Source organism: Myxocyprinus asiaticus, chromosome 5 (assembly GCF_019703515.2).
Source record: "Myxocyprinus asiaticus isolate MX2 ecotype Aquarium Trade chromosome 5, UBuf_Myxa_2, whole genome shotgun sequence".
Lineage (NCBI taxonomy): Eukaryota > Metazoa > Chordata > Actinopteri > Cypriniformes > Catostomidae > Myxocyprinus > Myxocyprinus asiaticus.
Window position 1 is genome coordinate 54,509,911 of NC_059348.1, and position 17,636 is coordinate 54,527,546.

The 17,636-nt window shown below is 37.5% G+C and overlaps 1 protein-coding gene across 2 annotated transcripts in view; it reads right to left on the reverse strand.

Moving 5' to 3' along the window:
• Nucleotides 1-17,636, reverse strand: part of LOC127441326 (neurocan core protein-like) — an 80,644-nt gene that overhangs the window by 42,130 nt on the left and 20,878 nt on the right. For both annotated transcript variants that reach the window (XM_051698609.1, XM_051698610.1), the window contains exons 3-4: nt 8,935-9,309; nt 3,822-3,996 (exon numbers count right to left, since the gene is read on the reverse strand). In XM_051698609.1, coding sequence (XP_051554569.1) covers nt 3,822-3,996; nt 8,935-9,309 — 550 coding nt within the window. The remainder of the gene's footprint in view (nt 1-3,821; nt 3,997-8,934; nt 9,310-17,636) is intronic.

The following is a 17,636-nucleotide window of genomic DNA, read 5'->3' on the forward strand; positions in this document are numbered from 1 at the left end:
TATATATATATATATACATAGAATTGTTTAATTGCTTATTTTTTAGCTATAATAATAATAATAAAATATTATCTACTTATGCCAACATTTCTTTTTATAAGAATTGTATTTATTTAATTTTTTTTACCATTTCCAGACAGTTAAACTACTTAGAAATGTCAGACTATAACTCCCAGCAAAAATAAATAAATAAATAATATATTTATATATTAATATATATATATATATATATATATATATATATATATATATATATATATATATATATATATAATTGTTTAATTGCTTATTTTTTAGCTATAATAATAATAATAATAATAATAAAATATTATCTACTTCTGCCAACATTTCTTTTTTATGAATTTCTTTTTATAAGAATTGTATTTATTTATTTATTTTTACCATTTCCAGTTAAACTACTTAGAAATTTCAGACTTTAACTCCCAACAAAAAAACAAAACAAAAAACAAAACAACAAAAATAAAAAAAAAGCTTAAAAATGTCTTTGAAATGAATTGAAAACAGGTTCATCATAGTAGAAGTGTATTCAAGTAATTGTTAATGCGAACGTATTTTTTAATCACTTAAAAAAATGTAACCCGTGTAGACTTTTAAAGGAATATTCAGAGTTCAAAACAAGTTAAATTCTACAGCATCTGTGGGATGCTGTCGATTACCACAAATAACAAAAAAAAAAAAAACGACTCAAGCCTCAGTTTGTAAAAAAAATAAAATAAAAATGCAGTTTAATGCACTTGAACATCTATGGGGCATGTGAGGGTTTAAAAGCAGAAATGTGAATCTTGTATTTTTGTTGAAGCACTTATGTTGACGCTCCCACAGAAAAATGTGTTATTTGAGCTGTAAAGTTGTTTAAATCCCCTTTATAAGGGTGGAACTACTTTTCTAGGCGAATGAACTTCCGGCTATGCATTACTGAAGAAATACCAGCGGGTGGATTTTATATGGTGAATCACATCTTTTTCTGGTATCCTTGCATGTATTGTGTGAATGTTACAGGGTTCATTGGCTTTACATTGTCATGACTTACATTTACATTGACATAACTTTCCACAGACATGCTGTAGTTAGTAAGTGATTTATCAAACACTATTCTCATATTAACATGTATAATGTTTACATGTAAGTCTTGTGGCTAAACAATTTTAATGGCACTTAAGTTCATTTTAATGTGTTAATATTTACATTACTGTATTTTAGTGTATTTTAATAACTTGCCCCATAGACTTTCATTGTAAGTGCATTACTGTAAGCATGATTTTTGTTTGTTTTGTTCGACTTTTATGAGTCTAAATTATTTTCCGCCGTAATCGACAGCATGCCACAGATGCATTTCAAAGCATATCCGTTGTTTTGGGAAAGAGAAGTCTTTGCTCCTAGAACATTCCCGTTTAGTTGTCAAACACATTCAAAACCTTATCAACAAGATATTTAGTACAGGCTTTGTCCCTCCAGAACTGAAATCTACAGCTGTCACTCCAGTTTAAAAAAAGTCTGGCTTAGACCCCACTGATCTTAAAAATTATCGCCCTATTTCGAATCTTCCTTTTTTGTCTAAAGTTATGGAGAAAGTGGTTGCATCTCAGCTTCTGTCCTATTTGGCCACACACAATCTCTTTGAATTGCACAGCACTGAGACTGCACTCATCAAAGTTGTTAACGATCTACCGATGGCTGCGGACTCTGGAGCCATCACTTTCCTGGTCCTTTTAGACATCAGTTCTGCTTTTGACACTATCTCTCATAGCATACTCATCGCTAGGCTCTCAGCAGTTGGCATCTCAGGCACTACTTTGTCCTGGTTCGTCTCTTACCTCTCTGGCCGCCAACACTTCATTTCTATTCGTCAGTATAAATCAAAATCTGTTCCTGTTTCTCAAGGTGTCCCCCAGGGTTCTGTACTTGGTCCTTTGCTCTTCATCACCTATATGCTTCCTCTAGGTCACATTATTCGCCATCATGGCCTCAACTTTCACTGCTATGCTGATGACACTCAACTTTAAATCAGCTCTAAGCACACCGCCCCATTCCCCACAAGTTCCCTCTCTGAATGTATTAAAGACATTAACTTATGGATGATCAGTAACTTTCTAAAACTCAACACTGATAAAACTGACATACTGATAGTTGGGTCTCCAATTGTTTTATCACGTCTCCCTGATCAGTTGGTCGATATTAATGGTGTCCTGGTCAGACCCTCTGCTACCGTTCGTAATCTTGGCATTATCATTGACCCCACACTCTCTTTCCATGCTCACATCTCCTCTCTCACAAAAACTGCTTTCTATCATCTCCGTAACATTGCGCAACTCCGCCCCATTCTTAGCACCAAAGATGCAGAAACTCTTGTTCATGTATTTATTAATTCTAGACTTGAATACTGTAATGCCCTCTTTTCTGGCCTCCCGACTAAATCGATAAACAAACTGCAGTACATCCAGAATTCAGCAGCTAGGGTTCTCACCTACTCAAAGAAATCCTCTCACATCACTCCCATACTTTGTAGGCTACACTGGCTACCTCTCTTCTATCGTATCCAACACAAAATCTCCTTACAACATTCAAAGCTTTAAATGGTCTTGCCCCCTCATACATCACTGACCTTGTACGCCGCTATACCCCACTACGCTCACTCAGGTCATCTGATTTGGGCCTATTATTCATTCCACGTTGCAAGCTGAACTCACTAGGTGGTACGGCTTTTTGCACACTTGCCCCTTCGCTTTGGAGCTCTATCCCTCAGTCTCTTTGTGATCACACCTCCATACATGATTTCAAAATCAGTCTCAAAACATATCTCTTTGACCTATGCTTCTCTGACTCTTAATAAAGTTTTGTTTACACATATCCTGTAAAGTGACCTTGAGTTTGAAGAAAGGCGCTATATAAAATAAACGTATTATTATTATTATTATTATTATTAAAACAACTGCAGGAAGCATTTCACTAGTAGCGTAAACGTTAATATGATTGTCTTAAAATGTCAACGTTCAAATTTGGAGCCGTTGTTTGGTGGTCTGGAACTCCAATAGAATTGGAAATGTTTAGAATCACAGAAAAAAAATCACATTTGGCGCCCCTTTGTGGACATTTCATCCAGAAAATGGGGCTCACACGCCCAATACGCCCAACAACACTTACCACTGTGGCCACTGGGGGCAGTGTTTTGAATTTTGGTAAGCGCTGACCGATTTTAGCTATTGAAAAATCTTCGTTTCTGATTTTACTGTGAGATAAGTCTGAACAGCTTTATTCATTATAACGGGAGCGATCATATATTCCAGAACTTTCCAATGAGGAAATAATTGAACTCATCGCCTTTTTCATGTAGACGCACATAGTATCAAGATGATAATGGTGCACATTTCAATATCTTCAGGTAGAACTCTGATGTCCTTTGAGATAGGTTGTTGCTTCAGTCTTATTTAAAGGATCCGGTAATGACACCTCATTGTTTATTTTCAGTTTTTGCATATGTCTTATTTGTTCCGTTTTAGCTAGACTCAAAAAGTCTGCACTAGTCATTTTGTTTTGACAGTTCTGGCTTTTAAAAATGCCGCTGCCGGAAGTGCTTCAGGACCAGATTTATGCAGTAGCACTACAATTCCTTTATTATTGTTTACATTTTTGAAAAGGTCTATAAGCCTTGTATTGAACCCGGAACATTCCTTTAAACTCCTCAGAATTACAACACATGTGTCTGTTTGATTAATGCTTCTGACCTAAATTGTTGCTATAAATTGCTGTGATATGCTATAAAAGAAATTTATCAATGATTTGTCACATGGTTGTGGTCTGACCTGACGGTCTGATCTTTGAGCCAGCCGGCCGCACAGCTGTTCATGCCCGAGTGAAACGCTGCCCACAGCTGCTCTGGAGTGGCAATTTGAGCCGAATTCTGCTCACATGCACGAACGGAGTCCGCAAAGGAGAGAGAATACCGGTCTGCCGCCATACGGTAGTGAAACACCACACCTGAAAACAAACAAACACATTAACAGTGAATTCATTAGTGGTAAAACAACCTAACTGGGAATAGATTTATAATATTAGCTTTAACCTTGTGTGACCCCGCGTCCACACGTGTGGACATTGTATTTTGGCTTTACTATACGCAACGCATAATTTAAATAAATTAAAACCGACTGAATACAGTTCGCAAGACCCTACACTGTCATTTAAGAGTTAAACTTCTGCGTCACGTGACACAACAGCATGACGTTGATTTCCAGGAAGCGCTGCTATGGGTGCAGTGCCAACAAAAGTGCCTCTGGTAAGAAAGCTCTTTAAGTTTTTTCACTGAAACCTGTTTGGGTGTAAAGAGTAGAGTCTCTAGTTTCATTTGATATGCCGCTTTAAAAAATCCGTTCATTTTTCACATGTCAGCAAGCTGATAAACATGATGTCCACATATGTGGACACTGGCACCGCATTCCCTCAAAAGTTGAAAAAAGATGTTAATTATTTTGAATATTTTTCAACATTAACACATCTGTGGGTCAAGTTGCTTCATTTTAATACACATTTTTTTAATTTTGTTATCAATACGGTTCTATTCATTAACATTAATAAATGCATTCCTATATTTATTGTGCATTTTCACGTTGAGAATAAATGTATTCATGCAAAAGCTGAAAAATGTGTCTTTCAGAGGCTTTATATGGAATTAGGATGAAAATAAGGTGCATTTCAAACTGTTCTGAGACCAGTGCAGACAGACAGCACACTTGAGGTTAAGTCGTTCACTAAACAGGGAGCAAGGGAGCATCCTATAGTGATCTATGTACGTGTATTCAATCCAAACTTCCTATTTAAAGTTCAGTTTCAGGCTGCAGATGATGTTTGGATCACTCAACATGTTTGACAGACATGGGATAATGATAATCAGTACATAGATTCAGAATTGATAATGTATCATTTTATAGAAAATCAGCTGTAATGTCTGTAAAGTCTCAAAAACATGAATTCTAGATTAAAATTTAAAATTGGTGTGAATTGGAACCATTTAGATTTTATAATATAGGCTATAATCTTGTTTATCGGACAAAAATAACTAATTATCGGCTACAAAGGAAATGCTATTTTCTCATTTTTAAATTTAATTTTAAAATGACGCTCTTTTCAATGCCACTCATCTTCACTTCACATGTATGGAACACATACAGGATTCATAAATAACGATAAATCAGTGGTTTAGGCTAATTTCCCTCATTAAACTCCTCCTGTTTTGCTAATGATCTCCATAGCAGATCTCAAACGATCTCTTGTCCTCAGGTAATCGATCTGCTCTAATTAAAGAGTTATGACCAATTAACCAGTTAATGAGAGCTTCATGACCAAGCAGAGCTCAAGTAAGACAGAAAAAATGCTAAATCGTCAAATTAATATGATATTGACAGAATAATTCACTGTGACGATCACTCTTGAGTTTTGAGCAAACATCATTGATTGCTGAACCTTTGAGTCTCCTGTATTTAGCATCAATTAAACCTTTTTTTAACACTATATTTGTTAGAAGGCCAAATTCAAAGACACAATGGTGAACTAGAACCAGGGCCATAACAACGATATACATTGAGGGGGACAGTCCCGCTCAATAATCAGATATGGCCAAATTGTCCCCCACCCCCAATAATTTATATCCTTGTTGCTGTTCTACTACTGTCCATTATGCTCTACTATCTAATTGTCTTTAAGTTGTTGCGGTAATAACATAATGGTTTAAAAAAGTGTCATTTTTAGCGTGCTCAGCAGTCTAACACCGCTCGTCAATGTCATTTGAGATAGCCAATCAAATTGATGAAGGCGGGACTGAAATGTAAGAAGCTAAGCAGGAACCTCGTAGATTATTCCAGAGGCGTGCATCAGCAAGCAGTTGAGGTTTAGAGAGTGTTTGAGTCATGTAAGATGCAGTTGAAGTCAAAAGTTTACATACACCTTAGCCAAATACATTTAAACTCAGTTTTTCACAATTCCTGACATTTAATCGTAGAAAACATTCCCTGTCTTAGGTCAGTTAGGATCACTACTTTATTTTAAGAATGTGAAATGTCAGAATAATAGTAGAGAGAATGATTTATTTCAGCTTTTATTTCTTTCATCACATTCCCAGTGGGTCAGAAGTTTACATACACTTTGTTAGTATTTGGGAGCATTGTCTTTAAATTGTTTAACTTGGGTCAAATGTTTTGGGTATCCTTCCACAAGCTTCTCACAATAAGTTGCTGTAATGTTGTCCCATTCCTCCAGACAGAACTGGTGTAACTGAGTCAGGTTTGTAGGCCTCCTTGCTCGCACATGCTTTTTCAGTTCTGCCCACAAATGTTCTATCAGATTGAGGTCAGGGCTTTGTGATGGCCACTCCAATACCTTGACTTTGTTGTCCTTAAGCATTTTGCCACAACTTTGGAGGTATGCTTGGGGTCATTGTCCATTTGGAAGACTCATTTGCAACCGAGCTTTAACTTCCTGGCTGATGTCTTGAGATGTTGCTTCAATATATCCACATAATTTTCCTTCCTCATGATGCCATCTATTTTGTAAAGTGCATCAGTCCCTCCTGCAGCAAAGCACCCCCACAACATGATGCTGCCACCCCCATGCTTCACAGTTGGTATGGTGTTCTTCGGCTGGCAAGCCTCACCCTTTTTCCTCCAATCATAATGATGGTCATTATGGCCAAACAGTTAAATTTTTGTTTCATCAGACCAGAGGACATTTCTCCAAAAAGTAAGATCTTTGTCCCCATGTGCACTTGCAAACTGTAGTCTGGTGTTTTATGGTGGTTTTGGAGCAGTGGCTTCTTCCTTGCTGAGCAGTCTTTCAGGTTATGTCGATATAGGACTCGTTTTACTGTGGATATAGATACTTGTCTACCTGTTTCCTCCAGCATCTTCACAAGGTCCTTTGCTGTTGTTCTGGGATTGATTTGCACTTTGAAATTTTGAATGCGTCTCCTTCCTGAGCGGTATGATGGCTGCGTGGTCCCATGGTGTTTATACTTAAGTACTATTGTTTGTACAGATGAATGTGGTACCTTCAGGCATTTTGAAATTGCTCCCAAGGATGAACCAGACTTGTGGAGGTCCACAATTTTTTTTCTAAAGTCTTGGTTGATTTCTTTTGATTTTCCAAGCAAAGAGGCATTGAGTTTGAAGGCAGGCCTTAAAATACATCCACAGATACACCTCCAATTGACTCCAATTAGCCTATCAGAAGCTAATTGGCTAATTGCCTAAAGGCTTTAAATCATTTTCTGGAATTTACCAAGCTGCTTAAAGGCACAGTTAACTTAGTGTATGTAAACTTCTGACCCACTGGAATTGTGATAGTCAATTAAAAGTGAAAAAAATCTGTTTGTAAACAATTGTTGGAAAAATTACTCATGTCATGCACAAAGTAGTAGAGGACTGCACAAGCCTGAAAATGAAACTCGAACCTGACTCGAACCCGAAATCGCTCACTATCTTTATAATTTCTTCTCCTAGCAAGTACTGTTGCAATAGGCTATATTTTATGCAAGCATACAGGCAATGTTCATAATATATTTGTACAAAAGCCCTAATTGCTTTTAGAAAAGCCCTGAATGCTTCTAGAAAATCTATGAATGCTTTTAGAAAAGCCCTGAATGTTTTTAGAAAAGCCCTGAATGCTTTTAGAAAATCTATGAATGCTTTTAGAAAAGCCCTGAATGTTTTTAGAAAAGCTCTGAATGCTTTTAGAAACGACACAAATGTTTTGTTAAAGCCCTGAATGCTTCTAGAAAATCCATGAATGCTTTTAGAAAAGCTCTGAATGTTTTAGAAAAGCCCTGAATGCTTCTAGAAAAGCCCTGAATGTTTTTAAAAGTACCAGTACTTCTGTATCAAGTTGTTGGTGTTGTGTAGTGGGCTAAAGCACAGAACTGGTCATCAGAAGGTTGCCAGTTCAATCCCCACAGACACCACCATTGTGTCCTTGAGGAAGGCACTTAACTCCAGGTTGCTCAGGGGGATTGTCCCTGTAATAAGTGCACTTTAAGTTGCTTTGGGTAAAAGCATCTGCCAAAATGCATAAATGTAATGTTGATGCTAAAATATAAATTAGTGCTGTCAGTTGATTAAAATATTTAATCACAATTGCTTAAATTTGACTGTATATACACTTATTATCCATTTATTTCCTTCTTATAAAAGAAAAAAAAAAGAAAAGAAAAATGTTTATTAACATTTTCCAAATATTCCACAGTTTAAAAATAGAAATGCATTAAAACATTAAACATTTCCCATAATCAAATTGAAAGAACTAGTCCCCATAGGTTGCATATTTATTGCAATGGCATTAAACTCATAATTGCAACAGCAATCGAGAAACTGTATTCACATGATTTGCGCCGTGACTTGTCCTCCGCCACACGGATTGAGGTGAGTGACCACGCCACCACGAGGACCTACTAAGTATTGGGAATAAAAATTTAAAAAATGTATGATTTCGCCTAGGGCCCCACAAACCCACGGGCCTGCTAGAGCCCTTCCTGTTTTGAGTTTGTTTTTTTAAGAATATCCTGACTGCTCTGTTCCAAATAATCAAAAGTGACAGGGGACTGTCTATCAAGTTTAAAAAGCACCATAAAAGTATCATATATCTAGTCCATATGACTCACACACTACATTTCAATTTCAAGTGTACTAAAGTCGTACGATGGATTTGTCTGAAGAACAAACCCAAAATATAGACGGTATAATCACTGTGATTTCATTAAAAGTTAAAGAGTAACCGGGACATTCTTATCACAGAAAAATATCCACTGTTCCAAAGAAGAACGATATGGGTTTGGAATGACATGAGGATGAGTAAATAATGACAGAACTTTCATTTTGGGGAAAACTAAACCATTAACACCTAACAGACGACTTCAACCTGTTTGTATCTCACCTGTGATCTCAAGGTTGACTGTATCCTGCTCATAATTGTCTCCCAGTGCGACGTGACATTGGAAAGTCCCGGAATCATTGGAGCGGAGCTGCGAGAGCGCCAGTGATGCGTTCAGCGGGTTGGCGGAGTAACCCGGCAAACTGACCCGTCCTGCGTAAGCCTTGTGTACCTTCACCACCCCGTCCCGGGCAGACAGGACTGTCCTCTCCTGGTCTCCTGAGCGATGGGTCCAGTGGATGTATGGGCCGTGACCTGGTGAGAGGCCCGGCGACAAGGTGAACACACACGGGAGGAGGGCGGAGCCCGCTAAAGGGTGTCGCAAAGACGGGCGGGTTACTCTTCGGACAGTCACAAGAGTCTCTGCTTGAGTCAGACCTAGAAGAGTTGAGGAAGAGAGAGGGAATTAAAAACTGCTCAAATAAAACAGAATTAAAATTGACGCTAAAGAGTGTTTTTCCAATTCTAAAGATCAAAATTAGAGTTTTGTGGCTTTAAGTCCATGTGTGCTAGCTATGATGCCATCTATAGGAATGGGAATCGTAAGGAGTTTCTGGTTCCGTTTCTGATTCCACTTAACGATTCCGGTTCCTTAATGGTTTCATGAATTAATGTGTACCTTTAACTAAACATGGTAATATCAACAACCATCCAGTTATTACTCTGAGTTCTTGGTTCACTTCGAACATGACTTGCGGTTCAGACATTGTTTGGTTCACTAAAAAGAATGTGCTGATAAAAGTCATTCTTTTGGTAGGAAGCACTGTATGTTTCATGCTGTAGATTCAAAAGAACAGACTTATAAGAGTTATTCATTCAGGAATCAGACTACTCTTGTCGCGCTGTATGTTTTGTGCTGTTCATTATTACCGGTGTTGGAGTCCCGCTGCATAGTTGCGCAGGAAACACAGTAAATAGTATTTTAGTACTGGTTTACATCCGTATCAGCGTAAGAATGCACGTTCGAGAACCGTTAAGAGAACCGAAAGTCATGAAAAACATTCAGTTCTGGTATTTTTTAAAAGATAGAACTGGTTCTGAATAAGAACCGGTTCTCAGTTTCCATTGAGTAATAGAGTAATTATTATTATTATTATTATTTATCCCCTTTTCTCCCAGTTTGGAATATCCAATCCCCACTACTTAGCAGGTCCTCGTGGTGGCGCGGTTACTCACCTCAATCCGGGTGGCGGAGGACAAGTCTCAGTTGCCTACACTTCTGAGACCGTCAATCTGCGCATCTTATCACGTGACTCGTTGTGCATGATACCGCGGAGACTCACAGCATGTGGAGGCTCATGCTACTCTCCACGATCCACACACAACTTATCACGCGCCCCACTGAGAGCGAGAACCACTAATCACGACCACGAGGAGGTTACCCCATGTGACTCTACCCTCCCTAGCAATTTGGTTGCTTAGGAGACCTGGCTGGAGTCACTCAGCACACCCTGGATTCAAACTCGCGACTCCAGGTGTGGTCGTCGGCGTCAATACTCGCTGAGCTACCCAGGCCCCTAATTGAGTAATTTTAAGCAAAAAAAATAACAAATATATACTTTAATACATATTCTTTGTTAAAAATGATCAAATACAATTTGATGGGATTTTGTTATGAAATTGAAGTGCATATATCTTTTGAGTGTTACAGGAAAACAAAACAAAAATAATGATGACTCATCTTGCATAGTGAAAACGTGACTATTTGCATTTTTTGCAAAACTTGTTATAAGTGTCTCCAGGTACAATTCCCTGCAGTTTCCAGCTGAAATGAACACCAGTGGCAATACAACAACTGCGTGTTTTCTTCACTTTCACTCAAATCATGACATTAATGGCTGATAATGACTTTATAAATACAAATGTTCTCTCTATTCCTCAGACCCTGCAATTTTATGATATCAACACACTTTTACTCAAACACATCTTTTGAAAAATGATACATTTTAATGCTTGTCCTACAGACCCACCTACATATATACACTCATTCCCTACATTATTATCTTGCACGGTAGCTCACCTGATATAGCGTTAGCCTTGTGGATCGAAGGACCGTGGTTCAAAACCAGTCATGAACTCAAGCTGATACATGACATAGCCATAGAAGTGGCACGAAATGAAGCGGCTGCTTCAGAAAATGTGCTTTTTCATTGAGCTTCTGCATTTAAAAAGGTATTGATATGGTAAGGATGTCTTTTTAATGTGTCATTTATATTTAAAAACACTATTGGTTAGGTTCAGGCAAAAGTTTTAGGTTAGGGAGGTATGTTTTTAAAAATGTATCTAAAATTCACCTTAAAACCTCGTCTGAATACGACACCATTTTACTTGCTTTTGGCGCCCCCAGCTGGACATTTCACTGGAAACCTGCAGCCAAACGTGTTATACAGCACATACAATTTGATTTGCAAACATTTTGTCATGTTCACGTAAGTTTCATGAGATCAGGCTGCATCTTGCACTGCAGTGACTGCTGTCCAATCAAATCGACTGTTTGTTTTTACATAAAGAGAGCAGCAGTTCAGTTTGTGTTATCCAAACAAACAGTAGCTGAATAACCAATTTATTAAAAGTCCTTGTTTTGCCTTTAAGTGTCAGATATTGAAAATACATGAATAGTATTTGTTCTTCAGCACCAAATGAAGTGAGAGAGACAGAAAACTCTTCAGAGATGTGAATGAAATATTACAAGAAGCTCTTTGAAAATTCATCTCTGAAAATGAGACTCAAGTGTGGTTATTCTTCAAACAGTGCGGCTGAATGCAACACAATTTTCTCACTGCAGCTGACTTTGAGAAATGACTTTTGTCCCAGTTAACTGGATCTCACTCTATATTTGCTCATGTGTGTCTAGAATATTTTAAGTGATAAAATCTGAAGTATCTATTAATAAATTCAGTCCTTTTATCCCGACAGTGACTTTCTCAAAACGTCTACAACTGATTTTGTGCCATGTTGTGATGGTGGAGCTGAACATGTAAATAACCTGGTATATTATAAACGAGAAGGATCCACATCTGCAAACTAATCTGCAAATAAACCCAACTCCCAGATTCACACATGGTCTCTCCTCCATGATCAATTTGTAACGGTAAATGCAGAGAAAATCAACTGCAGATCCTTGATTCAATGTGGATTTATGAATGAGAACATTTCCTCGAGTTAGAATAAGATAATGAAAGCTCAAATCTGCATTTAGATAGACTGGATTCACCCCTGCAGGGGTTCGTCTTTATTCAAAAACCAACTCATTACCTTCTTTAATGAGATACACAGCATACATGAGGATACAGCACATTAGTTCTGGGCGGTATGACTGTACAGTATGCAAAATAGAAATATGTCAACTGGTAATGCAAAAAATCGGAGCAGGACACCTTCCAAAACAAATCAAGATGAGGAAGTACTTGTTTTTAAGACTGTCTGTTAGTCACAATGCAAAGTGGAGTTTAGTTGTTTATAGCTGCCGTGCAATGTTATAACACGCCACATTATTAACACACAGATTGCAATTGATGTGCGGTCACAGGGGTGCCACTATCGGCTATTTTACAACAGCTTTGAATGTGGCTCATCCAATCAGTATTTAGAGTCGCAATTACACATTTTATTTGATTTTTGTTTTTAAGTCGAGCAGTTTTCGCACTTGAGCCAGACTTATTACTTATTTGTTTTATGTCAATCAAATTCAAAAGAAGAAAACAATCAAATGACATGAAGAACTTTTCATTTGTAAAGTATTTAATTCACTGATTGGTCAGGAATAACCATTGCAATATGGTTATTAAAATATAGACCCTTTTTTGTTGAATTTGCAGCAAATAAATAAATAAACAATTGTGATTCATACAGGTATATACAGTTACCTTGATACACTGTAAACATAAAATCGTAATTTTAAGAAGAAAAAGAATGTTAAAATGCTACAATAAAAAAAAACTGTTAATTTGTTACTACTGTATACAGTGAAAAATATATTTTAATATATTTTATAAGACAATAAATGTAATTTCATGGTAGAATATTGTAACAAAACAAAAGAAAGTATGATTTATCTTATAGTTAACATTGAATATTTATATTATGCTTATCAAGACAATATATGCAATTTTACAGTAAACTACTGTAAAAAAAATAAAAAATACAGTGAAAAATAATAATTACGCATTCCCAGAAGTCCTTGCGTGACCCATGTTATTTGATTATATTTTACCTAAATATATATGCTTCTTCTTATTTTTGGTATGTATATGTCAGTTATGCACAATATGGTGATTAATGTTACATTTTATGTTGTTTAGTTCATTTTTATTGCATTATTTCAGTGTCAAAACATGATAACTGCATTTTGTACAGTGAATTTTTGGGAACCACAGCTGTTTTTTTACAGTAAATTTAAAAGGATTTTTTTAAAGTGTAAAATTACTCATACCTTGATTTAAGACATAAACAGCGCGGCACCTGCAGTCATTTACACCTCTGAGCCCTCAACACCATAACCATGGCAACCGCTTCTCGGTACCCAGGAGAGATGAGGTGGGGGGTGGGGGTTCTCGGCTCGAAACAGTAAATCTGATTCAAAAGAACTGAAGTCTCCAGTCGTCAATACATTCAGCTTTAACAATGCCAAGCATTTCAGATCAGCCTCTGTTCCAAGACCTAGTGAGCTGCCTACCTAGACAACACTTTTAGGCATCAATGGTGTGCTCCAGATGCGTAAGCTGTTACAGAACAACACGATCTCATGAGAATTCATATGTATTCTAACATAAAGTTTGGTTCAAGCAAACGTACATTCTCTTTCGTTTGCATAAACACCGAAACGTACAATATTGACAGCATCTAAACGTCATCATTTTCCGAATTAAAACCTATAGAAACGGACAAAAAAATACAAAAGCTATTGTATGCCGTCAGGGAGCACAGCGGATGTAGCGCATCACCCTTTGGACTACTTTTGTACTGAATTTTGCCATTTAGAAATATATTAGACATACTAGAATCGTCCATATTGCCCGTTTTAGTGTCTATCCAAATGTACAAACATGTACGTTTAAATGTTACAAATATTAACGTACAAATAGCAACGTATATTAATGAGATCAGGCTGTGCAGAAGGTAGGCAGAGACATTATGCTGCCTTTTTAGATGCAATCTCAGAATGCACTGCAACGAGCTTCGAGACTTTTTGTGTGCTATGCATTGTTTATGTTTATTAGAGTATTTTGTTGTTAGCTTAGCAAAAACGTTGCATGGGGACTTTTACGGCATGCAGAAATAGTTCGTTACTGCAAAAGCTACACTATTTTGAAAACAGCTACTGTCCGCTGGCTACCACCCCTGGAGTTCGCTAGTTCGCTAGTTCGAATCCCAGGGCGTGCTGAGTGACTCCAGCCAGGTCTCATAAGCAACCAAACTGGCCCGGTTGCTAGGAAGGGTAGAGTCACATGGGGTAACCTCCTCGTGGTCGCTATAATGTGGTTTGTTCTCGGTGGGGCGCATGGTGAGTTGAGCGTGGTTGCCGAGGTGGATGGCGTGAAGCCTCCACACGTGCTATGTCTCCGTGGCAACGCGCTCAACAAGCCACATGATAAGATGCGCGGGTTGACTGTCTCAGACGCGGAGGCAACTGAGATTCGTCCTCCGCCACCCGGACTGAGGCGAGTCACTATGCGACCACGAGGACTTAGAGCGCATTGGGAATTGGGCATTCCAAATTGGGAGAAAAAGGGGAACCCCCCCGTCGCAAATACTGAAAACTGTAGCTAAAATACTAGCATCGCTACTTTTAGTTTAGTGCACTTCAAACAACAACAACATGTGAACTAGCTGAGCGTCTTAGCGGTAACCAGTTAAAAAACGCTCTATTTTTGCCTGCCGTATGTCCTTCAACAGCAGTAAATAATGTCCGTTCTACAGGGGGCAGCTCTCAATGTACAGGGGCCATAAATTGTCCAGGCAGGGGGGAGTGATTTCCCATCATTCTTCAAAACGGCCACCATCACTAAAGAGGCTAATGAAAGAGCCGCGGACTGGGGCTGCAGTGAAAAAATTTGGCCTGTAAAGCATTTTGCGGCCGCTCACACGCACACAGATTCGTTTAAGCGGCAGGAGGGCCTTCATTGAGGTATTCAACACCAGCACAAAGAACCTGTCAGAGGAAACGCACAGAGTTCTACATCCTGCTAATCACACGCCACATCAGATGGGTCGAGACTTCTGCTGTGTCAACGCTTCCCACATGACTAACAGCATTTCTATGTGTGTTCAGAAAGCATAAGAACTGAGATAATGGCTATGTTCCAAACCTTATTGCACTGCAGCATTTTGGGTATACACCCGATGGTTGAAAAGTGCTTAAATGCCAGGGGTAAACTAAAACAAATGATAAAGTAAAATCTGCTTTGCTGCAAGAGCGCCCCTTACCATGATAATATTAGCCTACTGTAGAGCACAACCTGTCGTGGCTTGTTACTTTAATTTAACCCATATTTCTATGCGCAGTGTGTATTTTGTGCTAATTAGAGTATCAAATGTGAGCATTAGTTTTGTCTAATTACAATAACACAACACTGTACGAGTTTGAAAGGTCATGGTTTACATGTATACCTAAAGTATTAATGTCGATGTAAAACAAGTGCTAATAGCAGCAGTTCAGCTGGCGTCTCTCCATTAATAAGTGTGGAGTCGCACGGGTTCTTTATGTGTAATTATGTGTTAAATGTTTCTATTTTTGTTGTTTTTGATCAACAACTGACGGTAAAGAACTGTATCCGATGATTGAATTGTGATTTAACCCTTGTGCAACCTTCGGGACATTTTTGTTTTTATCATTTTTGTTTTTTCGATCATTTTGTCTGTGTTAATGCCAATGGCATACATTTTGCAAAAGGTGTGTATTTTTTGGGGGAATTTTGATATTTCAACCTCAGTTCCTATAACACATCTATAATACACTGTGTACACAAAATAGTTACACTCAGGACCTTCAGGACAAAAATGTCCCCATTGAAACCCATTAAAACTGCAATATTTGATCCCAGTGCCATTAAAGCATAAAATCATGAATTCTATGATATTATGCTTTCATTCCAGAGTCCTGGCTTCAAAATTTACATTTTTAATATTTTCCACCAGATGGCGCCATTTATCTCATGTTTAGCCTATGGAGCAAATACAAGCTTTTCCCCTATTTTCTGTTTGCTGTATTATAGAGCACTGCAGGCCAACTGAATAAATGATGCAGATAAAATTGTGTGTGTGTGTTGGTATGGATGTCACAGTGTGTTTTGTGTGTGTGTGTGTGTGTAAAAAACAACAGTGGCATTATATAAACAAACTGGCATTTAAAGGGTCAAAATCCTGAAAATGAATGAATATTTGGTAGTTTTGATCAGGACTGATGTTGGTTAAAAAAATGTACTAATTGAAAATGGAAAATAATATTAATAAATAATATTATTATGGCAGATTTTTGACGCGGACATTTTTGTCCTCTAAGGACCTCTGAGTAACTTTTTTAAATTGACACACAAGGGTTAAGTGTCCGAAAACCGATATGCATAACTGATTTTTAATTTGTGTTTTATTTCTGCTTTTAGGCACATTAACAACTTAATCATTCATCACTAACCTCTGGTGAACTGCTTTATAAAACTATTATTGCGCATACAGCCCTCTACATTGTGAGTAAATCACTCGCATATGCAACTAAAATATGTTTGTTATTAGACACTGGCGAGTAAATATTCAGATTTCATTCACCAGAGACTGAGTTGTGTAGTGTCAAAGCGCACCGCGCACCGCAATCCTTTTACTAAATAAGAAGCTGGCGATTAAGAAGCTGGATTCAGTGTTGTCTTTTACAACGAAATTGACCTCATTTGGCTGCACTTTTTCAAGGATGGTTTTCACAACATGCTCTGTTTTACAGCATGGCTACAGACTGGTAATGCACCTGCCCTGTTGGAAAGTAAAAGTGTTGCAAAACTTGAGCTAGATTTGAATTTGAGAACTTGTACAATAAATACTTGTACAAGCAAAGTCATACACATTATGCAAGTAAAAGTTTCCTTTTGGATCCGTGTATTTTTACCTCGTTCCGTTCCGTGCACCCCATTTTCATTTCATGTCTCTTTTAATATCCTTTCTGTTATTTACAGTCAATTGGTGATCAAAAAGGTACAAATAAACATTCATTCTAATAACACATTGCACGGATGGGGTAAACACAACAGCAACTTCTCTCTCGTTAATGAACGATGCGCTCATTCAACTGCAAACACTTGCTCACGGAGCTGCAGGATCTCTTAAAGAGACAGTACCAATTTAGTGCTTGTTATACATATCAATGTAACTTAATGTAAATCACACAATTGCATATAAACAAACATGTATATGTAATGTAGCAAGTGTAATACATGTGTAAATACATACATATTTAAAGGCACAATCATACATTATGAAATATTTTAACTTCAGAAAACGCTGTAAATATTAAAGAATTAAACAAATAAGCTCATGCTGCATCTTTGCAGGGGTTTGGTTAAAAACTGTTTGTTTGTTTTTTGCATAGTAGTTTTGATATAGTAGCACTTAAATTATATTTTGTATCATTTAATTATTAAATAATTGTTATATGTGTAATTCTATGTTCATTATTAGGTTCAAACCTTGTGAATACTTTGTTAAAAAAATGTGTATGA